Source organism: Lynx canadensis, chromosome A3 (genome assembly GCF_007474595.2).
Source record: "Lynx canadensis isolate LIC74 chromosome A3, mLynCan4.pri.v2, whole genome shotgun sequence".
NCBI lineage: Eukaryota > Metazoa > Chordata > Mammalia > Carnivora > Felidae > Lynx > Lynx canadensis.
The window spans coordinates 99,176,064-99,201,029 of record NC_044305.1 but is presented as its reverse complement, the minus strand read 5'-3'; the positions used below and the strand labels follow the sequence as shown (position 1 = coordinate 99,201,029).

Here is a 24,966-nt window from a genome sequence, read left to right as displayed (position 1 = left end):
ACCTGCTGATCTTTGTTTTTTATGAAAAGGGAGGAAGTGAAATAACATTCAGGTTGAGGTTTCCAGCTATGGTGGCTTCTGCTAGATGCAGGTGTTTCACTGCACATGTATAATTATGTGTGGGACAGAAGGGGGCTCGGGTCTCAGAGGTGGGTGGATTGTGTAAATGATGAGAATGGTCGGGACTGTTGACACTGCATTGAGACCTGGAAGGTTGGGATTTGGTGTCTAGGCTCTCCCTTCGCTGTGTGACTCTGGGCAGCTCACCCCACCCTTCTGATCCTCTGTGTCCTCATCTCTGAAACACTGCTTGTCCCTCCCTGCCTGCCTGGAGGGCAGTTGGGAGGCCTGACTACAGAAGCTCTTAGGAACTCTACTGGGCTGGACAGAAAGGGATGGAGGGCTGGCAGGGTTATTTCTTTGTTCTGGGCTGTGTGTCTGGGGGTATGTTTAGTGGTCACGGGAGCTGCCGTATTTCTGATCATTTTTCTTACTGCAGGTCATTTCATGGGCAACAATACAGTGCTTGATGTCTTGCGGCGCGAAGGCTATGAGGTAGAACACGCCCCCGCTGGACGACCCATCAACAAGTAACCTTCCTGTGCTTCTATCCTGGTTGGGGAGCAGCTAGCAGAGCCGAGACCCCCATGGGGCTGCCCCGGCACCAGGGCGGGCTCTACCCTGAGGGGCTCCAGAGGCCCCCAGCATGGCTATTACCACCTTCCCTGCCTGGCCGCTAAATGGACACTTGGCACCCGGCTCCGCTGGCATCCTGTTGTGGCTGGGGCTGTGTCAGACGTGGGTTGGCTGGCCGGGCACTTCGGGCAACAGAGGCCATTCTGGCTTTTTTCCTCAGCGGCCTTGGGGCAGAGAAGGAGAAGGGAAGATTACCCCATGGCCCCGGGGGCCCCAGGAGGGATCATTGGGCTTAATGCTTAGTGCCTTTCCAGTGGGCATTTGGGAAGTTTCAGGGAGGCAGATGGTGGAATCAGTCATAACACAGGGTCAGAGGGGCTAGAAGCGCAGGACGTGGCTGTGAGACCCTTCTCGGGACAGGAGCAAAGCCCTTTCTCTTTCCCTGGGCTGTTCCTTCCCCCAGGTCTGTTTCTCATTTTGATGGCTCTGTGGACCCCTCCCTCCCCTCCGAACTAGTCAGCTTGGGCCACCGTAACAAAATGCCACAGACTGGGCACTCGAACAGCAGAAATTTATTTTCTTACAGTTCCGGAGGCCAGAAGTCCAAAATCAAGGTGTTGGTAGGTTTGATTTCCCCTGAGGTCTCCCTTCGGCTTGCATGTAGCCTCCCTCTCCCTGTCCCCACATGGCCTTCCTCTGTGCGCACACAATCCTAGTGTCTCTGTGTGTTTAAATTTCCTCTCAGAAGGATACTAGTCAGATTGGACCAGGGCCCGCCCTAACGACCTCATTTTATCTTAATAACCTCTTTAAAGGCGCTGCCTATGAATGCAGTCACATTCTGAGGAACTGGCTATGGAGGCTCCAACATAGGAATTCAGCCCCTAACACACGCCTTTCCTCACCCCACTCCCTCCCGACCGCGCTCACCAGCGCCCCCTCCTGGCAGGGATCCCAGTGGTAGTGAGGAGAAGGCCCATCCCTTCTACTGAGGGGTAGAGAGGGGGGTCAGCTGTGGTGTCAGCTTGATGGCTGCCCTTCCCCAGGTGCCCTCTTTCTCGTCAGAAGGCCCACCTTCAGCTCATGTTGTTTCAAGCTAGGGCCCCTCCCCAGCACCTCACCCCAGAGGGTCCTCCCTAGCGGTCCAGTTTCCACCCGGGAGCCAGGATTCTCCCAGTCTGCCTCCTAGCGGACAATCGTGGGTACGTCCTGGGCTGTCTTACCCCCACCTCTCACGCCCTACATCCAGCGCGTCAATAATGTTCTTCAAATAGCACTTCTACTCTCTAAAAGCCCTTACCTGAGACTTCTCATTTCTCACCTCCATCACACCTCTAGCTTCCTCTCCTCTTGGGTTTGCTCCTCTCCTTTTTCATGGCTCTCATCCTCTGGTCCATTCTTCGCTCTCTGTGGGACTAAATCTTGCAAGTGCCCCTTCCTCAGAAACCTTCGGTGCTTTCTGACTCTTCTCTTCCAAAGTCCAGTTTCTTCCTGCTGGTGTCTTGGCGCCCAGACCCCAGCACAGGTGTGCTTCCTGCATCAGAAAACCTTCTGTCTGGGTCACTGCCGTCCACCTCCCCCTGACAGCAAAACTCCTGCCCCTCCTTCAGCTCTGCTCACTGCCCAGGTCTTGATCCTTCTCTCTCTCCTGTTCTCCTTCAGCCCTGGAGGGAGAATCCAGCCCTTAGTGGTTCTCTGCCTGTTTCGGGGGGACCGTGTTCTTCTGGAAAGCGGGTGCTTTGTCCCTTCTCAGCCCCCGCCCCAGGCTGACTGGGCTGGTATTTGGCACACAGTCCTTGCGGGTGCTGGAGAGGACCCTTCCTGGAGTGTGTGTGTGCATGCGTGTACGTGCGTGGATGCGCACGTATGTGCACAGGCATGTATATGCGTGTACATGCACGTGCGCATGTGTGCACATACATGCATTGTGCGTGCACGTGTGTTGATGGTTATGCTCAGGCTTCCTACTTCTGTCTCTAACCCTAATACCTGCCTGTGGGAGGAAGTGAGGTCAGGAATCAGTACTTTAAAAATCTCTCTGTGATTCTGGTGCACGGTGGGGGCTGAGAACCAGTGCTGACATTCAGCTGGGCTGCTCACATTCCCAGGGGAGGAAAGAACATTTATTGACCGACTGTCAGGTGGCAGCCAGGTTCACACGGACTGTCAGTTAATCCTCAAAGCCAGCCTGTGGGGTGGGTGTTTCTTCTCCTTTACTGATGGAGAAACTGAAAGATCACACAGCTAATCAGAGCCAGGGTACAGTTCAGGCTCCTCCGCCCACACATGCCTTCTCTTTCTGCCCTTTCTTCTTCCACGTGTTACTTCCTGGATCCTTTGTCTTTGTTCGTGCAGCTTCCTCGGCCAGACATTCATCCCCCATCCCCGCCCCTAATTCTATCAGAATCTGTGAGATCCAGCACAAACGCCCCATGTTCTTCTCTGCTCCGGCCCGGGGCCACCCCCTTGCATGATCCCCAGGGGTTTGGTGTGTGCTCTGCAGTAGCTATCCTGGCGTCTGGCACACAGTATGTGCTCCATTAGGATAGTGTCTATGAGTTTTTAGCGGCGAGCCGTGCTCCAGGGGAGGCCACGAGGGAGCATGAAGTCTGGAATGGAGCTCTGGTTAGGGAGAAGAAGGGGTGAGGGGATAAGGGCCCAGAGTGGGGGAAACGACCGCACTGAAGGTGTTAGCAAGGGCCAGTGCAGTGGCTGTGGAGACACCTGCTTCCTTCTTCCCCTCCTTGGCAGCTGTGTGATAATCCCTGAGGGATGATACGGGGACTTGGATCTTGGGCGGTCTGTGTGGGTGGGGGCAGGAGGCCTTCTAACTGGTGACCTAGCTCACTCTAGGCCTGCCAGCCCCTCGGGTCTTGGGGTGGCCCAGTTAGGTGGACAGTGAGGGGAGGGCTACCGGCAGCCATTACCCTCCTGTATTCAACAGGCTGGAATACACAGGCAAGGCCCTGGCTGTGAAACTGTGCTTCCCTGGGCAGCAAAGAGGAAGGGACAGGGGTCCTGCTGGGCTGATCCCAAGTGTGTTTACCCAGTTCCCCAATCCCACACCTCTTCCCAGGATAACGGATGCTGTATTAGGGTTTTGTGGATTTTTTTTTTCCTGCCACAACAAATTATAAACTCTGCCCTCAAGCACTTATTTTACGGTTCTGTAGATCAGAAGTCTGACACAGGTCTCAATGGGCTCAAATCAAGGCATTAATGGGGCCGTATTCTCCTCTAGGGCTTCTAGGGGAGAACCTGTTTACTTGTCTTTTCCAGATTACAGAGGTTGCTCACCTTTCTTGGTTTGTGACCCCTCCTTCCATCTTCCAAGTGACTGCATTTCCCCGAAGTTCTTCTGTAGTCACATCTCCCACTGGCCACAGAAAGTTTTCGGGCTTTAAGCACCCATGTGATTAGATTGGGTCCATCCAGGTAGCCTGGGGTAATCTCCCATCTCAAGGTCCTATATCACACCCACAAAATCCCTTTTATCAGGAAAGGTAACAAACAATAGTATTCACAGGTTCCAGGGATTAGGACATTGACATTTCTGAGGGTCAGTATTCTGCCCACCACAGCAGAATAATACCAATGAGGATCTGGTGAATGTCCATTTGGCTTCACAGTGGGGTGCTCCAGGGTCCTGGTCAGCCTTGCTGGGCTACATACACTGTCACTCATCCCCAGACAGTGGGACTGGAAGAGAGGGGCATCCACATGGAATGCATCCTGGGTGCTCAGCCCTGTGTGAAGCATGGTGCATGGGTAGTTTTAATCCTCGCAGCAACCAGGTGAGACAGATCAACTTTATAGAAGCAGAAGAGGCTCAGAAAGTATAATTATCTTGTTCTAGTTTCCAGTCCTGGGCTCCTTCCTGGATACCACATGTCCTTCTGTGGGTGTGTGCCCAGGAGACAGGCCACGTCAACCAGGGTGTTTCTTTCTCGTAGACTTCCACGAAGTGAGTAGATTGTGTGAAATGCTGGCAGGGGACTAGCAATCTCTCAAGCACAACAAGGGCCCCATATTGTGGCCAAAATGACCATGGACTTAGGTTTCATAAGTAACTAGAGGTTTCACTAAACTTTGGGAATTCAGATGGACTGAAACAGGATAACCTAGAACCTCAACCTGGGATGGGATGCTTAGGCTAGCCCAGAAGCTCTGGGGTGAATTAGGCTGTATTCAACAGCTGGGATTTTCTGTACCTGGCAGAGAAGCAGCCACCTCTACTGCCCTAGGTCCCTTAAGCCCATGAGCATTTGTCTGTAGGATCTTTCCCTGGAGGTAATAGTGACACTACTCTATATTCTCCATATTTCCTATGGTGAAAATAAGTTAGCTTCATAAACTGAAAAAAAAAATCTTGGTGTATATTATTTGAAAATGGCACTGAATCCTTGTTGGGACCTAGGGCAAGGAAATTTATTTCCCTGGTCCTCAGTTTCCTTAATTATAAAGTGGGTGTTATGAATCTGCAGGACATCTCAGCTGTGAAACATGAGAAAGATAAAAATCAGGAGAAGTAAAATTAATTTCTTCTGGATTAACGACCCCCCCCCCCCAAGAGTAATTAACTAATTAACTTGGTTCTCAAGCTCTGGCCTCGCCCACCTGCAGTAACTGAGCTGAGATCTTGTGTCTCTTGTGAGTTGAACAGAACCAAAGCTGTGATTTGCCCCCACTGTAAGGATCCACTGCTTGAAGCCATAAGAGCTGAGCCCTAGTGAATTTGAGTCCATGCTCTTTGCAGCAGACTTTTTTGAATGCCTACGGTGTACCAGGGCCTGCTGGGTTATATGGAGATCAAAGATGACATAGATATAATCTCTGCTGGGGCAGAGGGCCTGGGCATGGGGGCTGCCTGACCATCTGATCCTGAATCCTCTAGGAGGCCACTGGAATCTTAGCCTTAGGTGGAGCACTTTCCCCTCTCTAGGCTCCAGTTTCTTTGTTGGTATAATAAAGAGATTCATCTAAGTGGTGTCACACTTATGTGTCAGGCATCGTGTTGGGCTCTGGACACAGTGATGAATATGGCAGGTCCTGTCCTCCAGGGGCCTTTTCACTGTGACTGTATGTTGCAGGGGTTCCCAGCCTCAGGTTCAGAACAGGGGCCTTTCTTTGCCGCTTGAGGAATTCCCTTCTTTTACCTTTTTTGCCCAACCTGAGTCTTTCCCATGTTCATTTTCTATCTCTTATACCTCCTGCCTTCCTCACACAGGGCCATGAATATTAATTGACATCTCAGGTTGTGTCAGATTGTGGGTCAGATTTGAGCCCTGCTTCTGACAGGTGGGCTGTTCATCAAGGCTGAATCAGGGCAGAATGACGGAGTTCTTATATATGCTGGTCTGCTGCACCCACATGTCAAAGATGCACATAACACAGGCACTGCTTCCTTTCCTCAGGTGGATGGGAGCCTCAGGGTCCTGCCTGCCTAAGTCAGGAGACAATAGGATTGACCTCTAGTGGCTGGATTCTTCTCTTACTGCCCCCTCCTCAACCCCAACTAAACTCTTGACAAAAGTCCTGTTGTAGCAAGAAACTGGGTCCTTCTCATGGCTTATTTCCTCACTGGAAGATATTTTTGGGGAGCAGGGTGGAGGGGCGGGAGAGGGGGGAAGGCTAGAGTCACCTTAAGTGGAAAACTAGAAGCAAGTTTCAGTTTCTCATCAGTTGTGAAAAACATGTTGCCTTTGGGAAAGATGGTTTATGGTAGGACCTGGGTTAAGGTGGTTAGAAGCCAGCCCTGTGAACACTAGCAGTCATTCATGTGGGGGGTTGGGGCTGCCACAGCCTTTTTCTGAGAAGAGCCCTTACCAGGGTAAAGGAGGGGTTAACATGGTTAAGGGTTACTTCAATTGTTCTAAGTAAATGGCATTTAAACTTTTTTTTTTTTTTTTAATGTCACTTTCAATGCTGTAATCTTCAGTGACTTTCTACATAGCTGTGACCCCTTGTTAGGGAAGGGCAGTAATTATATGCAATTAAAAAGAAATCTTCTATTTCCTCCCCAGGGCTGGGGGATTTGGAATGACTACTGCAACAGTATGTGAGGGAAAAATTAAGGCATCAAAGTGATCAATTCTGGAGGTGGCTTGGAGGACGCTCCCTAGCCAGCTTGAACTTTCACATTATCCTCCCCCCACCTCCCCCGTTCTGCGTCCCTGAGCCCTGAGAGCTGTGTGACCGTCCTTCAAATCCATCTTCCCTCCACCCCTGTTCACAGGGAGACGAGTAGAAGTCCCTTGTCGGGGCCCGCCTCCTCTGCCATCTTTGTTCCGGAAGTGCCTGCCTCAGAAGCGCGGGTACCGGAAGCTGGGTCTGCGGTGCGCTCGCTGTGGCCTCCCCACATGTCCCTGCCTGGAAGTGCCCACCTGGGAGGCGGAGCGGAGCGGAGGTTTCGGAAGAAACGGAGGCGGCAGCGGCCACAGCGAAAGCAGCGGCTTCGGCAGTTCAGCGATCTGTGGGTCCGACTGGAGGAGAGGTGAGGCGGTGATTTGGGCCGGGTCGGCCGGCCAGGAGCCCATCCCCGGCATCCATCCGCCCCACCCGGAGTCCCGGTGGGGAGCAGCCCAGGAATATCCCTCACCCTGCTTGAGAGGGGGAGGTTCAAGGCTCTGGTGGGGATGAGCAACCCCCTTGTGGACCAGCCTTTCCTGTTGCTTAGAGCCTTGGGCACTGAGATGAACCCAGTAATTAAAGGCAGTTGCTTCAAGCCAGAGTAAGGGCTTTGTTATCTTTGTTTATCTTTGTTAAAGGAGGAATGGGGGTGGTGGTGGTGGGCATGCATGGGTGTGCGTTGATTTGCCAGCCCTTTCTCCACTGCAGCTTCGGGAAGATTTCATAGTTTTGCAGAGCTGGAAGCAACAGGGAACAGGCTTGTTCAGCCCCCACATTTTACAGAGAGCGTGGTGACCACAGAATGCACTCTCGGAAGATGCTTAGGAGGTGGATCAGAGGTGGATGGAGGAGTCAAAGGTGGTGACTCAGCCTGGTCTGCAGGGCATTAAGTCTTCTGGAAGAACTACACCAGAGAGGCCTGGGATCCAGGATCCAGTTCAGTTCAGCGCAAATGTATTGAGTTCCTCCTGGGTGCCTGCTGTTGTGTCAGGTGCTGTGGCTTTGAAGTACACCAGACGGGCATTAGCTCTCTGCCTTCATGGAGTTTGCATTCTAGGGAGGAAGCCCAGTTTTGATATCTGCAAAGGGTGCTGTGGGAATGTGCTTGTGTATGTGTTGGAAGTTACTATTTAGGGTTGGGGGAGTAGTCAGGAAAGGCCTCCCTGAGTGAAGGTACCTTTTGGCTGATGCTGAGTAGAAGGCTGACAAAGTGAAACCCAATGACCAAAACTTTTGAGTCTGGATCAGGAGATTCAGGGATCCAGTACCTGCATAGGTGCTTGATAATAAATGTTGAATAGATAAATAGCTGAGCAAGGAGGGGAAGGAATTCCAAGCAAAGGGAACAGTGTGAAGGCCTGGAGAGAGTGAGCATGTTGAAGACACCAAGATGAAATAATTATGGTTGGAGCTGGGGGGGGGGGGGGGTGAGGGGGGGGGAGAGTCAGGTGGGGTGGTGTGGGTCCAGACAGGAAATGGAGTGGAGTGACAGAGAGTCTCATGCCTGTGGAAGTGAGGAGCCACTGAAAGGTTCGAAGTAGGCGTCCGGTGTGCTCTGGGATTGGCATTTTTTAACGGATGGAAGCTAGCAGCCAAATGGGACCTGGAGAACAGGGATCCTGTTGGTGTCCATGTTCCACATGACCAAGGGTAGCTCTCCAACCATCCTTCATTTGTGGAGGAATAAATTGACCGGTTCAGTACTTTTTCAGTTTGGGCCATTTCCTTTTAAGGTGGCCTGGAGTTGGCCACTTTACACCAGAGCTGAGCTGAAAGGTCCGGGTGAGCCTGAGATCTTGGGCCCCTCAGCTCATACTGTCTTGACCTGGGATATCTGCATGGTGTTCACACCGGATGTGAGCTGGGGTAGGGGAGAGAGCCAGAGACCCAGGGAGGACGCCTCATGGCCTGGATGTGCCTCTATGTGTGGTCAGTGAGGAGGGGCCCTGCCTGAGATTGCCCAAAGGCTAATGATAAGCAAATCTGAGTTGGGCCTCTTACACCTAGAGTTTTAATAATCTTTGAACCAAGAACCGTGTAGCCAAGGGAGAGTTGTCTGTTGTGCTGGTCTTAGCACCTGTATTACTTGGTTTTGTTGTAGTGGCAGTATCGAGGGACAGAGACACAGGAAGCCTATTAACATACTAAGATCCATTCTCGTCTTTAAAGAAGGGAGATGCAAAGAAGCCGTGTGGGCGTTTGGGGGCCCTGGGGTATCCAGTGGCTCCTGCTGTGCTCTGAGCTTCTGTTTTTTTCTTTCCCTCCTAGTGCTGAGGTCCCACAGCTCCAGGTCCCTGTTCTGGATAGGCACATCTCTGCCGAGCTGCAGCTCCCTCGCCATGGGCATTCCCGCCACAGCCAGATGGTAGCCAGCAGTGCCTGTCTGTCTCTCTGGACTCCTGTGTTCTGGGTGCTGGTGCTGGCTTTCCAAACAGAGACACCCCTCCTGCAATGACGGGAGGAGCCAGGCCAGGCCCCTGACCCCTTGGACTTGAAGGATGGCTATTCCTGTACTCCACACCCTGTTCTGGCCTTGATAGGCCCAACCCAGGAAAAGAGAGAATAAAAGTTGATTCTTCTCTTTCCAAGGAACGACTCTGGGTTATCCAGCAGTGCTGGGGGTAGGTGTACAGTTTTTTAACATAATGACTTGTATGAAAATAATTGTAAATGAATTATATGGAAATAATTAAATGTCTTTTCTTTGTAGATTTTTCCCCACAATGTGTATATGTTATGCAAACAACTCTTGCTCACACCCTCTGAATATTGTCACTGCTTTACCCCTGGGCCCTACTCATACTGGTCCTACCTGCCACTTTGGATCCTGACCCTTTTCTCCTTCCTGCTGCTCCTCTTCCTACTCCTGGTTATGGATTCAGGGGAGTCAGTAGGCCATAGGAGCTTTGTTCTGTTTCCTGCGTTCTGACAAGTGCTTTAATTATGTATGTGAGTGTCTCACCAACATGCTGAAGACTGGATGAAGGCTTTGTCAGAGGTGCTGTGTAAGAAAGTGGGTTTCAAACGCTCCCCCTTCCTGTCTTGTTATTTATTTATATGCTGATGCCTTTTATAAATAAAATCTTATGAGGGAGTCTCTATAAAATGAGTAAGAGTAGAATTGTCTCAGTTGAGTCTCAAATGGGAACTTTTAGCCCTACCTCCCACCCCACCTCCTGTTCGGTCACTACACCCACCCCATGACAAGGTTTCCTTATGGGCCTTCGAGCAGCTCACAGAAACCCAGAGGGTCTGCCCAGGACTTGGAAGTAGATGTGTTTGTTTCTAATCTGGTTTACGGTAAGCTTGACTGCCTGGGCTTGCAGTTCTGTGGTCTTCCCTTCCTAGACTTTCTTGGGGGTGCATTCTCAGTCATTTCCAGGGCCCAGAAGGTCTTCCGGGTCTACTTAAAGAGTGGTGCGATGGTACTCAGGATACATGTCCTCCACCTTCGCTCCATTCTGTACTCTCTGTATTGCAGGGGGAGGAGGGCTAAACTCTCCCAGATTCCCTTGCTGCTATGACCGAGATTCTCCTAATGGCATAGACTTATGCGAGACTTGGAGGGTTCAAGGGGGAACAGAAGACCTTTTTCTTCAGTAGTGGTGGCAGTTTACGGGTAGGCTCCAGCAGACAGAAGTTTGTGCAGTGGCCAGGCCGTGCGTTTCCCTGTCCAGTCACCTGCTTCACGAGCGTGTTACAGTTGTGAGGTTGGCTCAGTTTCCTACAGCTTTCTGACCTGAAATTATAGCTGCTGTGGTGCCGGATGTCAGCCTCTGACTTCTGCGGCTGCAGCCATTCCCGTGGCTTAGTAAGCACCCGTTCCTGCTTGGCACGCCAAGAGTCGTCTCGGTTCCTGCTCTGAGCTCTAAGTACAAGAATTGTTCGCTGCTACTCTGCGACTTGAGTCTGTTCTTAACTTTGATAGCTATGGGGATGAAGGCAGAGGTAAAAGGGGAAGGTGGGATTACTGGGCCTGATTCAGTTCTTCCAAATTTCTGGAAGGGGGTGGTGTGTCTTTATCCAGAGGACCACATGCTAGCTGGGTGGTTCCCGGTTTCTTGACTCATATTATGGCTGAGGACATAGACCCTTGTTGGCATGGCTGACACAAGATGGTTTGCCACAGGTGACTGCTCCATCTCGGTACTGGCCCAACAACCTCTGCTTTTGAGGTGGCAGGGGCTCTGGTGCGCCTGGGTGGGACTTGGATGCTTTCTACACAGGTTCATCCTAAAGTGGAAGGGGAAATTCTGTCCTTGGGCAGGACCAATCTCCACTTCTGTGAAGCACAGCAAGCTCTTCTAAGGATGGTGGGATAGGCCCGTAGAGTGGGGGAGCTGGCACCATGGTGTCACGAGCTTGTCCAGCTCACTTGCTCATCTGCCTCCCATATGTTGGGATCTGAGCCTTAATCTGGTCTAGAAATGGAAGCACCTGGGGCCGTGTGACTGAAACGTACACTGGGCCTTTTATGTCAGAGTGAAGAGGAAGGAAGCCCATCCGGGTAAGGAATTGGTGAGTTCTGACTCTGCCCAGGCACCCCCCTCCCTCCCCCCCAAGTTACTGATGGGAAGCTGCCTGACTCTCGCATGGAGGAGGGGGAGCAGGTTTAAGAGGTGAGTGCTGAACCCACTGCTTTCGCATCAGAGCTTGAATTACCAACTCAATGAAGCACTCAGACACTTTATTTTAGGTTAGAAGAGAAAAGCCACACTAACCATCCTTAAGTCAGACCAGAAGTATAGCTGTTTTGCTTGCATATGTTACACGGACCTTTGTCCCCATCAGGAAAGACTTTTGGCCTGGTTCTTTTTTAGCAGGAGGTGGCAACTTCTCACTCATTTAGTTGGCAGAGCAAAGCTGACCCCTTGGCAATCCAGTAATCTTTGGACCGCTTGGAGGGTAAGAGCACAGTTACCACAAAGTTGGTGGAATGACCTAGTAAAGGATACAAGGATAAAGGCTTGTTACTTAAATAACCCCTTGATGCAAAGAGCAGTGTACTGAGAGTCAAGACACCTGGGTTTCAGACCTGACTCAGCCTCTGTAGATAACGGGTAAATAGTCCTCTACATATTTCAGTTTTACGCTCTATAGAATGAAGATGTTAGAACAAATGATCCTTTAGGACCTAACTTTGACTTTGTATAACCTTGTAAAGTATGTTTCAAATTCTCCACAGTCTGACTGATGGAACATTGGAATAGATTCAGCCCCGAGCTTTTAGTGGGACTCAGGATGCAGTTGGTAGGTTGGGCATCCATTCATTTGTCCATCTGTCTGTCCATCCGTCCATCCGTCCATCCATCCATCCTCTGTTCTACCCTGCAGTTAGGCACCAGTACTCCTGAAATGACCAAGTGCAATAGCAGATATTTTGTCCTCAGCTCTGGGACATCTGAAATAAGAGGTCACTTTTGCACTTTTTTTTACTGTGGGCCTGTATGAGGGGCCAGGATGAGTGTGAGAAGAAGAGGGTTCTGCCCTCAAGATGACACTGCATTCACAGCAAACACAGTCTGTGTAGAAGTTGGGGAAAGGTGGTGGTGTCCCCAGCAGAGAAAGCCTATATCTCCCCTTTCCTTACCTTTGTATGCCATGCCCTGCCACAGTGCCCTGGCAGGGACTTGAATGACATTTTCTAGTATAAATGGTATATAAATGGTATACACACACACACACACACACACACACACACACACTGTATGTGTATTGCATTAGTTTGATTCAGGATTCAAGTAAGATCCATGCCTTGCAATAGTGAGGTGTCTCTTAAATCTCCTTCAGTTGGTAGGTTACCCCTCTGTTCCTTTTGCCACCCCCTTGTAATTGTTGAAATAACAAGGCTGTTTGTCCTATAAAGTTTCCCAGAGTCTGGACTTTGCTGACAGCATCCCTGTGGTGATTTTAAATATGTTCCTCTGGGGCGCCTGGGTGGCTCAGTCGGTTAAGCGTCCGACTTCAGCTCAGGTCACGATCTCGCGGTCCGTGAGTTCGAGCCCCGCGTCGGGCTCTGGGCTGATGGCTCAGAGCCTGGATCCTGCTTCCGATTCTATGTCTCCCTCTCTCTCTGCCCCTCCCCCATTCATGCTCTGTCTCTCTCTGTCTCAAAAATAAACGTTAAAAAAATATTTAAAAAATAAATATGTTCCTCTATTCATGTAAAGGGGGTGGTTAGATCTAGAGACATGATCATATTCAGGTTTGAGTTTTTTGGGCAAGAATACTTGAAGAGGTGGTGTGTACTTTCATCAGGAAGTACCTTATGTCTGACTGTCTTTCTTGGCATGTTAGCAGATGTTGATAATTATTACATAGAGCTATTATTTCATTAGGGTTAGTAATAATTTTAAAGTTTGGTGATGAGGGGTGCCTGGGTGGCTTAGTTGGTCGAACATCTGACTGTTGGTTTCAGCTCAGGTCATGATCCCAGTGTTGTGGGATTGAGCCCCATGTTGGGCTCTGTGCTGAGCATGGAGCCTGCTTAAGATTCTCTCTCTTTCAGCTCACCAAACTCCACACCCGAAAAACAAATAACCCAGTGAAGAAATGGGCAGAAAACATGAATAGACACTTCTCTAAAGAAGACATCCAGATGGCCAACAGGCACATGAAAAGATGTTCAGCGTCGCTCCTTATCAGGGAAATACAAATCAAAACCACACTCAGGTATCACCTCACGCCAGTCAGAGTGGCCAAAATGAACAACTCAGGAGACTATAGATGCTGGAGAGGATGTGGAGAAACGGGAACCCTCTTGCACTGTTGGTGGGAATGCAAATTGGTGCAGCCGCTCTGGAAAGCAGTGTGAAGGTTCCTCAGAAAATTAAAAATAGACCTACCCTATGACCCAGCAATAGCACTGCTAGGAATTTATCCAAGGGATACAGGAGTACTGATGCATAGGGGCACTTGTACCCCAATGTTCATAGCAGCACTGTCAACAATAGCCAAATTATGGAAAGAGCCTAAATGTCCATCAACTGATGAATGGATAAAGAAATTGTGGTTTATATACACAATGGAATACTACGTGGCAATGAGAAAAAAATGAAATATGGCCTTTTGTAGCAACGTGGATGGAACTGGAGAGTGTGATGCTAAGTGAAATAAGCCATACAGAGAAAGACAGATACCATATGGTTTCACTCTTATGTGGATCCTGAGAAACTTACCAGAAGACCATGGGGGAGGGGAAGGAAAAAAAAAAAGAGGTTAGAGAGGGAGGGAGCCAAAACATAAGAGACTCCTAAAAACTGAGAACAAACTGAGGGTTTATGGGGGGTGGGAGGGAGGGGTGGGTGGGTGATGGGTATTGAGGAGGGCACCTTTTGGGATGAGCACTGGGTGTTGTATGGAAACCAATTTGACAATAAATTTCATAATAAAAAAAATGATGCTGCTATTATATGCTGAGTTCCCACGTATACACAGTGTGTTTCTGGGCTCTCTCTCCAGTGCATTTGATCTATCTGTTGATTCTTGTGTCAGTACAACATCATTTTAATTACTACCTTTTCTTGGTTCCTCTTGCCAAAAGGATAATTTCTGTTGGAATTTTAGCTAGCAATAAGACAAATGACTTTTAAAAAATGGGAAAAAGAACAGTTCATCAAAGAAGATATAAATAAGTACCAGAAAAGATGGCTAATGTCATTAGTCATTAGAGAACTGCAAAGTAAAAACACAAGAAGATACCACATATTCTATCATCTAGATAGCTAGCCGGCTGTCATCTAAAATCAAAAAGGACTGATCATCCTAAGTGGTAGGAAGTGGAGGAACTGGAGCCCTTATGCACTGCAGGTAGGAATGTTAAAAGGTATGGCCTCTTTTAAAACAGTTTGGCTGTTTCTTAAAAAGTTAAACATGTACTTACCACATGTTTAGTCTTTCCACTCCTAGATATTTATCCGAGATAAATAAAAACTTATGTCCACATAAAAACTTGTTCATGCCATTAATTTTAAAAATACCTTTTAAAATGTTTTTAGATTTGTCATGGGAGTGGGAGATAGAGACATGATAAGTGTCTATTGTAGTTCTATTCTGTATGTTACTCTTTGAGAATATACTTTAATTGAAGATTTTATTAGAAAAATATTTATCAGTATCTGTATTCTCCATTCAAATGAGAAAATTTAATTCTTTCTACCCTGTCCCCTCTCCTATATTTCTCTCATCTGGAAATTTAGTTTCAAGTTATTATTAAAATCATTTTTATGGTCAAAGTATTACAGATTTAAGTGTGTGTGTGTGTTTTAGAGGGCCAGTGGTGATTAATTTAGAGCCATTGTATGTCCAAAGAGATCTTTAATACACCTTTCCTTTTAATAATTTGGTTGCTTTTGCAGTTCTGGTGCAAAGTTATTTTCCCACAGCCTTTGCAGGTGTTTGTCTATTATCTTTTCATGTGCACTATGTGGATAAAGAGAGAGATGTCTGATGTCAATCTGCATCTCATTCTTGGGAATTTTAGTCCCAGTGTATTAATATATTTTAAATCTTTGCTTTGAGGATTTTCTTTATCACTGATAGTTTTAAGAATCACTTTGATATATCTTTGCAAATTTAATTATTTGTTGTATGCTTTAAAAAAAAAATCATACCTGCCACTTTGTGAGATCTTGTGATCTGAGGACTCAAGTGTTTGTTCAGTTCTGGGAAATTATCAGCCACTATTTTTTCAAATATTATCCCTCTTCCATTCTCTTTCTCCTTCCAGATTGCCTACTAGATAAATATTAGAAAATTTGGCTCCTTTCACAATGTCACTTTATTTTTTTATTTTTTATTTTATTTTTAATTTTTTTCACAATGTCACTTTTTAAAAAAACCGACTCCTCAGCTCATTCTCTGCTCACTCTTTAGCTGTGTGCATTCAGCTTACCTGTTGATATGGCTTTCTTTCTACCTGGTTCCTTTTGTCAGGGCTGCATCTTAGTTTCAGACCCACTCAGATTTCCCTTTTTGCAACACGGCATTCTGTTTTGGGTTTATTTTTATTTAATGCTATTTTATTTAATGCCATTTTTAAAAATGTTTATTTATTTTTGAGAGAGAGAGAGAGAGAGAGAGAGAGAGAGAGAGAATGAGTGGGGAAGGGGCAGAGAGGGAGACAGAATCCTAAGCAGGCCCCAGGCTCTGAGCTGTCAGCATAGAGCCTAATGTAGGACTTGGACTCATGAACTGCGAGATCATGACCTGAGCCAGAGTCGGACGTTTAACCAGGAGCCCTGGGTTTATTTTTAAATCTATTTTCTATGATGAGTCTCAGTGACTTTGGTGAGAGACTCCTGTCTACTTAGTCCATCATTTTGAAATTAGAAGTCACTGTTCAATAAGCTCTATTTTCTACTTATTAGGTTAATAGAAAGAAAGCATTTGTTTTATAATGTCAGCCCATACTTAGTGGTAAAAGAAGGAAAACATAAAATCTATAAATTAGTATATTATAAGTGGCCTCATTTTAAGTCTTGCTAATTGGCTTAAGATCTCCCCTCGCACATTATGGCTTTGTGTTTGGACTTTGTAAGTTTGCATTTTGTCATCATTTTTTTTTTTTTTACCAATCTTAGCACATCCTTACCTGTGGTTGAGAGTGTTCCTGCCCGGGCCCCTGTTTTATAAAGTGGGGAATGGTAAAGTGTTGGGCTTGGCACGTAATTTTGTTGAGGTTCAAAATGCACCACAGGTAGCATTGGATTCATCTGTCCTGGCAGTGCATCTTCTATCACCATCTCTGTATTGTCCCATCGAGAAGCATCCATAAACATTCCATGAACAAGAACACCATCTTCAGGAGAGGGCAACTGGAAGATAACCAGAAGTTTAAAGGTGAGAAGAGGAGAAGGGGATTAGCTGTTGTGGGCCATTTCCCGAGTCCCACATCCTCACCAGTTAATTCTAAGAACCACTCTAGAGATTGCTGTTATTACATTTTATTTTTATTTTTTATTTAAAAAAATTTCTTTAATGTTTGTTCATTTTTGAGAGACAGACAGAGCATGAGTGGGGGAGGGGCAGAGAGAGAGGGAGACAAGGAACCTGAAGCAGGCTCCAGGCTCCGAGCTGTCAGCATAGAGCCCAACGTAGGGCGCGGAATTCACGAACCATGAGATCATGACCTGAGCTGAAGTCGGATGCTTAACCAACTGAGCCATCCAGGCGCCCTGCTGTTATTACATTTTAGAGAGGAGAAAACCAAGACTCAGAAGGGTAAAATAACTTGCTTCTGTTTGACACCAAATCTCAAACTTTCCACACTCTACCAGGATCTTTAATAGGGGATACCACTTATGGGCTTCAGACTGTCTGATACGGTGTTATGACTTGCTCCTTTGCATGGGAAGCAGATAGGATAGGAGGGCTGTGATTATCATGTTCTTTTTAGCAAGGTCTTTCAAGGACCTGGGTGCCTCCTAAAGATAGATTATATATCCGTCTTGATACCTGCAGAGTATGGACTGTTGCAGACTATGGAAAGTTCCCTTTTTGTTTTTAGAAATTATGCTAGATTCTTGTTTCTATTAAAGGGGGAGAGAGAGAGACAGAGAAAAACCTTGCCCTTGGTGTCCTGTGATTGGAGGCCACCACTGGTATACAAGTTCTGCCAATTGTGGGCTTCTGTGTCATCCTTCCTCAAACAGTGAATTTGGCCACTTGTGGAGCTGATTATCTTTTGGAGAATTGGAGCCGCTCACCTGCAGGCAGATGGCCAAGTGGTATGGACACAGGCAGTATATTTTTATAGTGAATAAAAGGACAGTAAGCTCTTTTTGGCTGGTCTTTACTTTCTGGTGTCGCAAACTTTGTCTCTCGACTACGAAGGGTGGGGCAGGCCTTCCTGTTTTGGGGGCTGCTATGCACACCTGTGCAGGTCTGCCTTAGTGGAGGCTGAAAACCATCCTGCTACCCCCTTGCCAAGCCATGTGTGGGAGCCATCTGGGCATCCACCCAGAGGGAGTGTCTTTTCCTAAGCTGTGCAAAGGTGGCAAATGGGCTAACAGTGGCCCTGCTTGTGTGTAAAGTTATGTTTCTAAGGTGTGGACGGGCGCTTTGAGGCAGGGCTGCCCTCCCCCATTGCATCTCAGCACATCAGAGTTGGGTGGCTCAGATGGGTGGCAGGGGTTCTCATCTCTGGTGGTGCACTGGAGTCACCCGGGGGAGCTTTGGAAAATAATGATGCCTAATGATATTGGGCTGATTCTGATGTAAGTGGGATGTAGTCTGGGCATTGGGATTTTTTTTTAAATTTTATTTTAGAGAGGAGGGGGGAGGGAGAGAGGGAGAGAGAGTGAGAGTATCCCAAGCAGTCTCCATGCCCAGCTTGGGAACTCAGTGCAGAGCTCAATGCAGAGCTCAGTTCCATGACCCTGGGATCATGATCTGAGCCCAAATCAAGAGTCAGATGCTCAACTGACTGAGCCACCCAGGTGCCCCATTGGGTATTGGGATTTTTAAAAAGCTCCACAGGTGATTCTAACCCGCAGTTAAGGTTGAGAATCACTGATATTCTAGAGCAGTGGTTCTCAAAATTTAGTGGGCTAAGAGCCCCATGTAGGACTTGTTAGAGTACAGATTTCTGGGTCTCAGCCCAGAGTTTATGATTCAGTAGGTCTGGAATGGGTCCTTGGAATTTGCATTTCTAGTAAGTTCCCAGGTGATGCCAATGCTCCTGGTTTTGGAACCATATTTTGAGAACTTCTGCTCTAGAAGGAGGAAACTATGTAAGCAAAGAGTTTAAACTGCTTCCTTAGTGCATTCCTATTAGTTATGCCATGTATTTATGGTTATATAATGTATGAAGTTAGTATATCAATTCCACTAGGAGGCAATTGAGTGAACGGCAAATACATTCAGCCTATAATAATAGTTATTTATTGTGGGAGCACTATGTGCTAGTTCATTTACACTGCATTACAGCTCTGAGGTTGGTGGCATTGGCCCCATTTTACAGATGAGAACACTGAGATGCAGACATGTTAGTCATTCTAGCACACACAGCTGCAAAGGGGAAAGTCAGAATTTAAACTCAGCCCTGACTGATTCTGAAACCTTGTTTTTAACATCTTGCTAAAGCCCTTATTTAACCTCATTCTCCATAAGAAAGAGAGAGTTGCTGTAGGTATCTAAAGAAATAAACAGTGTTGCTTTAAAAAATATCTCTACAAATCGGACTAATTTAGGCACTTCCTATCGAGTCACTGCAGACCTGGGGAGCTTGTCTCAGGGGTATGAGTCTCATCCTGCCTCTCTCGCTGCTGCATGTGGGAGGCAGTAGGGGAGTGGGGCGGGGGAGGTTGGCTGAGATATCAAATGTGAGTGGGACAGAGCTGCTCTGCTGTAACTAGTCAGGGAACGGTACCTCCAAGTCCATGGGCAGTTCTTGTCCAAACTGCACTGTCTTGGCAGCTTCTATAACTGCAGCTTGATCCCGATAGATAGGAATCATGTTGTACTTGAAACTCAGCTCATCTATAGGCAAATTGTGTTTCCGAGCATGATTTTGAAGAGTTCCTATAAAAATGAAAACCAGAAAGCTGGGTCCTCCAAACGACATTGCCGCTTCTCAAACATGGCCTCTGTTTGCCTCAACCAGGCTGCTCTAGCTTTGAGAGCTTCCTCCCCCTGGAGAAGTCCCAGCCATTAACACCTTATTCTGAATTAGCTCATTAGACAGGAAGCCTGTGGTGATGCTGGGAGGGGTGGAGCCATGGAACAGCTGGGAAGAGAGGGAAGAAGGTCATGGCTCTAGTGCACTGCTCTGCCAGTGAGTGAGAGACAAGCCAGTGCCGGAGATTTGAGGGATTCAGAAGACAGATTAGGCCTTGGTCCTCTAGCTGGAGTCGAGGGCCGATGGAAGGTTGACAGGAATGTTCTTTTTTTTTTTTTTTTAAATATGAAATTTATTGTCAAATTGGTTTCCATACAACACCCAGTGGTCATCCCAACAGGTGACCTCCTCAATGCCCATCACCCACCCCTCATCAACCCTCAGTTTATTCTCAGTTTTTAAGAGTCTCTTATGGTTTGGCTCCCTCCCTCTCTTTTTTTTTTGTTCCTTCCCCTCCCCCATGGTCTTCTGTTAAGTTTCTCAGGATCCACATATGAGTGAAGGAATGTTCTTTAGAAAGAAGGAAGCTGCTCTGAGGTGGGGCTGGGGCAGGTGGAGAGCAGGTGGTGCCGTCCAGCATGGGTCACGTGGGGAACTGAGGCGTGCCGTGGGCATTCATGTCATATCGAGTGCTCGAACTTGCACAGCCCAAGAGGGGCAGGAGTTAGGTTGTTGGGGAGCATCTGCTATTCCTGCCATCCTTTTCCCCAGCAAGTGAGAAGGAGCAGAGACTTACTGAACTGCCCTAGAATCAGTAATCCATAGTTAGGTCATTAGCAGCCCTGCCTTTCCCCCAGTTCCTAGAAACCCAGCATGATCTTTCGTGGGATTTTTCTTGGGAAAGCACTGGTTGTTACCTGTTAGAAATCCTTGAGGAAAGAAGAAACCGGAGATCCAGAAGGACTTAGGCTGCCCTCTTTTGAGCCACAACTAAAGGAGAAACATTACACCATTATGTATTGTTTTTCTGAAGTGGAGCTTGTCATTTAAGTCAAAATCATATTTTGGAGGGCCTCTCAGGAGACAGAATCTTAACCAGCCTGAGTTAGTCATCAGCCCCATTCTCCCTACCTGTCTGTCCCCCTCCTCACCCAATTGCCTGACCGTAAATCCAGAACCTGGTTATTATAGGGGGTGTGGAAGAGAGGAGACTGCAGCAAGGTCACACCTAGAAGTTTGGACCCATGTCAGATTGGTTCTGTGCCTCACAGTGGGATCCCATGAATGAGATCTGAAACTCCAAGGTTGGCCTGGAATTAAAGTGGGATACAGGGATAAAGGCCAAGGGCAAAGTACCTTATAATGAACATGACTTTCAAATTGATGCCATTCTGGAAGTTTCTATTTCTTTGGGCTCAGATGATCCCTTAACAGTTGTTAATATTTCAGTTAGCTAGGGCTTCCTAAGGACCTTAAGGCCTACTGTGTTCATCAAACCCAAAGAAGTGAATTTTCTTACATCCACAAATGCAGTCCTCAGGATCAGGTCTTTGACCCACGATCCTAGTGGCTTCAGGGATGGGTAGGCTGTGGTGGACCACAGAGAGGGAACTTGGTTGTTGAGGAAACTGTTGTACACCTTCTCCATTTCCTCAGACATCACCACAAGGCCAGCAATAGCTTTGTTGAGTGTCTCCAGAGAAGTCTGAAAGAACAATAATGAGTAGGTGCCTTTCACAGATGTAATTATCAAGTGAGAGTGCCACTCATTTGTGTCAGCAGTACTGCCTTGGGCTGAAGGGCCCCCTTGCTCCATCCTCTCTGCACACTGTCTGTTGGGCCAGACTCTTCAATCTTTCACCCATTTTTACAACACGTGACCATAGGGGTGTAAGACCTGGGGGTGGGGGACGGTTCAGACTGTTAATGTCAGAATCCAATGAAGTAGAAAGAGGGAAGGAAGAGAAATATCCCTTGAAGCCTAGAGAAGTGGCTTCAAGAAATACCAACGAGCAGCTCTCCTCCAGGCTGAAGGAAAAATGGGCCTGATAGTTATTTGGGAACCATGGGGTTGGTAGTGGGGACTGCTTCTTACCACTGGCGATTTCTGCCCAGGGGCTTCCCATGGCCTTTCCATGGTTACGGCAGAGAGGGGAGATTCTTAGGGGAGACCAATCTTTCCGCTGGTACCAGAGTCCCCTTGTTCTAGAAACACTTCCTTAAGACATGACCCTTACCCTCCCCTCCCCACAACAAAAGACAGAGGCAGGCAGTAGTCCCGGGAGATGCTGGGCTGGCAGCAGCCCTGGGGAAGTACAGGGTAATATTTGTTACTTGGCTAAAGACGAAGGTGGGGCATATAGATTGGTATGGCCTGCACGGTTCTGGTTTTGTGTAAACCACTGCAGTATACTGGGAAAATACTATAGAAGGATGTTAGAGGCCAAATTTATGCTGATTCAAAACCAAAATACGGTCCAGGACCATATGCACATAGTTCTAGAGATAGGCAGTATGTGGATAAACAAGGTTAGTCAGCCTTCCATTCCTTCATAGAGTTATTCCCCACCTCCCCGTCTCTGTTCATGAGAGGCAATGAGTGGTAGGAAGAGTTGTTATTCAATTGCCCTTAGTTAGGGTCTGACGAACCATTTGCAGCCTTGTAGAGCAAGGAGGCCCTCAGCCAGGGCCGAAACAGCACTCCACCTTAGAAACCGAAAATGGAAAACGGTGGCAGAAGGCTCACAGAGAAGACTTACAGAAGGTTCCAGAGAGGGAGGGATTAGGCTGCTAGGGTCTTCTAGGACTGGGCAGAGGTCAGGACTGGGGGCGGGGGGCAGGCCACCACCCCTCCCTCAGATAGAAGTGCTCGGCTGGGATTCCTGATTGCTTTGCAGGCTGCTTCTTCCAGGATTCCTCCTTTTTCTCCTTCCTGTAGGTGGATTCCTTCATTACTGGTACACAGTAATGTTTGACCAGAAGTTGTGACCACAAGGAGACCTCAGAGCCACACTCTTTCACTCGCACATTCAAAGATTCATGAAGATTTAGTATGTGTCAGGGACTAGGGGATCAAAGATGACTAATTTAACTAGTTTTCTTCTCTTTAAGAAGTTCATTGTCCTACGGGGGAGCCATCCCCATGGAGGGGTAATTACAAGGTAATTTGGTGAGGACAGCGATAGACACAGACACCTGAAATGATGGAGCCCTGAGGAGGGTTCCTAAGTTATCTGATGGGGGAGGGACGGGCTGGTGTGTCAGGAAGACTTTTTGGAGGAAGTGACATTAGGGTTTGTCTGTCTTCAAGTGGGTGCAAAGTCATGACGTGGAAAAGGCAAGACATGAGCAAGGTTCGTGTCTGTCCTCTGAACAACAGTACTTCTTTAGTTTTAGCTGGGTACATAAGGGATTTAGCAATCTCATATAGAGACTGTATTTCCCAGCCACCCTTGCACCTGGGGTACGACCATGTGACCACATTTTGGCTAAAGGGGTGCAAGAAAAAATGATGTCACAGTTCTGGGTCACAGTTTTATGAGGAACCTGCTTTCTGTCAGCCCTCTCTTTCTCCTGTCCCCTGTCCCACTGGCTGGAAAAAGAGGACAATAGGAGCAGCCACCTTGGGCCCAGAGGTACAAGCTCCCGAGGCTGAAAGAGCCAGCCCTCCAGCTGGGATCCCTGGATGAGCTCACAAAGCAAGATTAAATACCTGCCCTATAGGGCTTCTTCAGGGCTGTTAGCAGAGAGGGAAGTGAATTTTTATCTTGCTTTGGCCATTGCATTTGGACATCTTCATCCTAGCAGCTTCATCTCTGTCCTGGCTCATTCTGTATAGGAGGTGCTGACCCCTTACCTGGCTACCTGGCCTGCTGACACTGGTATAGAGCTGACTAGATAGCACAGTCCCCAGGTGGGGACTCCGCATATTCAGCTGACCCAGTGCCCCCTAGCCCACAACCTAACTTTGCTAGCCAATGAGCAACACTGGGAGACTGCTTTTCTAATAAGGAGACAGTCTTTGGCTTTAATAAAAGATTTGCCCCAGTTGTCCTCCCCGATCTTCTCACTGAGCCTTGACTTTGTGCTAGGTATTTGGTCCTTGCTTGGCAGCAAAACTTTTCTGGTTAATGCTCAATATTTGGTCTCTAATGGGTTGTGTGTTTTCCTTATCAAAGTAATGCACAGAGAAACCAGGGAGGCCTTCAGCTGGCATTATAAAGTCAAGGTTATCCAGAGTATTCCTGAGCAGAAGGCAAAGGCCCAAATAGTTGTTCTCAAATTTTAGTTGCAGTGAGTCATCTGGGGGAGTTTACTTAAAATTCATAACCCCAGGAACTTCTCAAGGAATTCAAACTCAGGAGGTCTGGAGTGGGATCGGGGGATCTACATTTTGAACACGCAGCACAGCCGATTCTATCTCAGGCATTTTGTGGCCCACACTTGCAGAAACTCTGTTTTCAGAGTCTTCATAAAGACTGTTACTACCTGCAAACTAGACATTAGGAACAAGCACTGAATCTCTCTGAGATCCAGTGAGATCTCTTCAGAGATCCAGAGAGATTCAGTGCTTAGGTCCTTGATCAAAGGTCTAGAGTCAGTGCTAATCCTAAGGGCATGAGTTAGGATCATGAGACTGGGGATCTATAGTGTCACATACTGGTGAAGGCATTATTAGAGAAAGGGAACAGACTCGTTAGAGGAGGGTACGTATGTTCAATTTTAGACAAGTTGCGTTTGAAAAGTTATTAGCATATTCAAACAGAAATGTTGAACGGGAATGGAAAACTCTTATTATGATAATTTCTCTACAAAGCTTTGGTACCCAACAGCAATGCTGGCAGGAGCACTCATACATGTATTAACTTCAATAGCTGGTTAAAGCGGTCCACTTCTTGTCCGAGAACGGTAGTCAAAGAGTTAAGGCGTCCTTGGGAATCCTTGGCGAAAAGGCTCTCAGATGCACTCTCCATTTCTAGTGTTTCTGAAACACACACATGCTGATTCCTCAGATCCATTATCATTGATTTCTGTCCTTGTAACATTGCTATTGTAACACACTTATCTTAACTTTTAAAAAGCCAACTTCTGGGGTGCCTGGGTGGACAAGTGGCTGCCTGGTGGGCGAGGGCCATCTCTGAGACCAGAGGTGCAGGGACCCTGAGTTTTCTTTGCCATGCAGGTATGTAAGCCCCCCTCTTCTCTGCACACCGCATTGCATCTCAGAGAGACGGGGGTTGGAGGGGGAGAACGAAGGATGAGGCAGACTAGCATTTATCTTGTTACTGAGCATTACTCAAAGGGACTGACTCAGTTATTAGGCCCGTGGTTCAAGCTGGATTAAAAATTTTGCTCTTCCTTTTCCCTATAATCTAGCAAATGGAGGCTCATATAAGCTATAAAAAATGAAGGACCAGCATTTCCCCTGCATATCTGAGTAGTGTTAGTGAGTGGCTCTGAAGTATATGTTCCAAATTCCTTCTGAATTTGCACTTCCACTGCTATAGAAAAATCACACAGCACTGTGGGTTGGTCCAGTCTTGGGTCATCCCATGTCCCAGTCTCCTATTCCAAACCCTCAGTTCTCTTATTGAACCAGTCATATCCCTGTCCTCTCAGCCTCAGCAGATGCATTGCTTATT

The 24,966-nt window shown here is 47.6% G+C and overlaps 2 protein-coding genes across 2 annotated transcripts in view; one reads left to right on the top strand and one right to left on the bottom strand.

The window, feature by feature from the left end:
• Positions 1-9,852, top strand: part of TRABD2A (TraB domain containing 2A) — a 45,616-nt gene extending 35,764 nt beyond the window's left edge. The window contains exons 5-7 of the mRNA XM_030311803.1: positions 500-590; positions 6,872-7,129; positions 9,034-9,852. Of these exons, the coding sequence (XP_030167663.1) occupies positions 500-590; positions 6,872-7,129; positions 9,034-9,220 (536 nt within the window). The 3' untranslated portion in view covers positions 9,221-9,852. The remainder of the gene's footprint in view (positions 1-499; positions 591-6,871; positions 7,130-9,033) is intronic.
• Positions 9,853-11,380: 1,528 nt separating this feature from the next.
• The window catches only part of DNAH6 (dynein axonemal heavy chain 6), a 222,450-nt gene continuing 208,864 nt past the window's right edge, over positions 11,381-24,966 (bottom strand). The window contains exons 72-77 of the mRNA XM_030310984.1: positions 24,181-24,308; positions 20,844-21,029; positions 20,242-20,314; positions 19,136-19,287; positions 16,358-16,580; positions 11,381-11,706 (exon numbers count right to left, since the gene is read on the bottom strand). Of these exons, the coding sequence (XP_030166844.1) occupies positions 11,603-11,706; positions 16,358-16,580; positions 19,136-19,287; positions 20,242-20,314; positions 20,844-21,029; positions 24,181-24,308 (866 nt within the window). The 3' untranslated portion in view covers positions 11,381-11,602. The remainder of the gene's footprint in view (positions 11,707-16,357; positions 16,581-19,135; positions 19,288-20,241; positions 20,315-20,843; positions 21,030-24,180; positions 24,309-24,966) is intronic.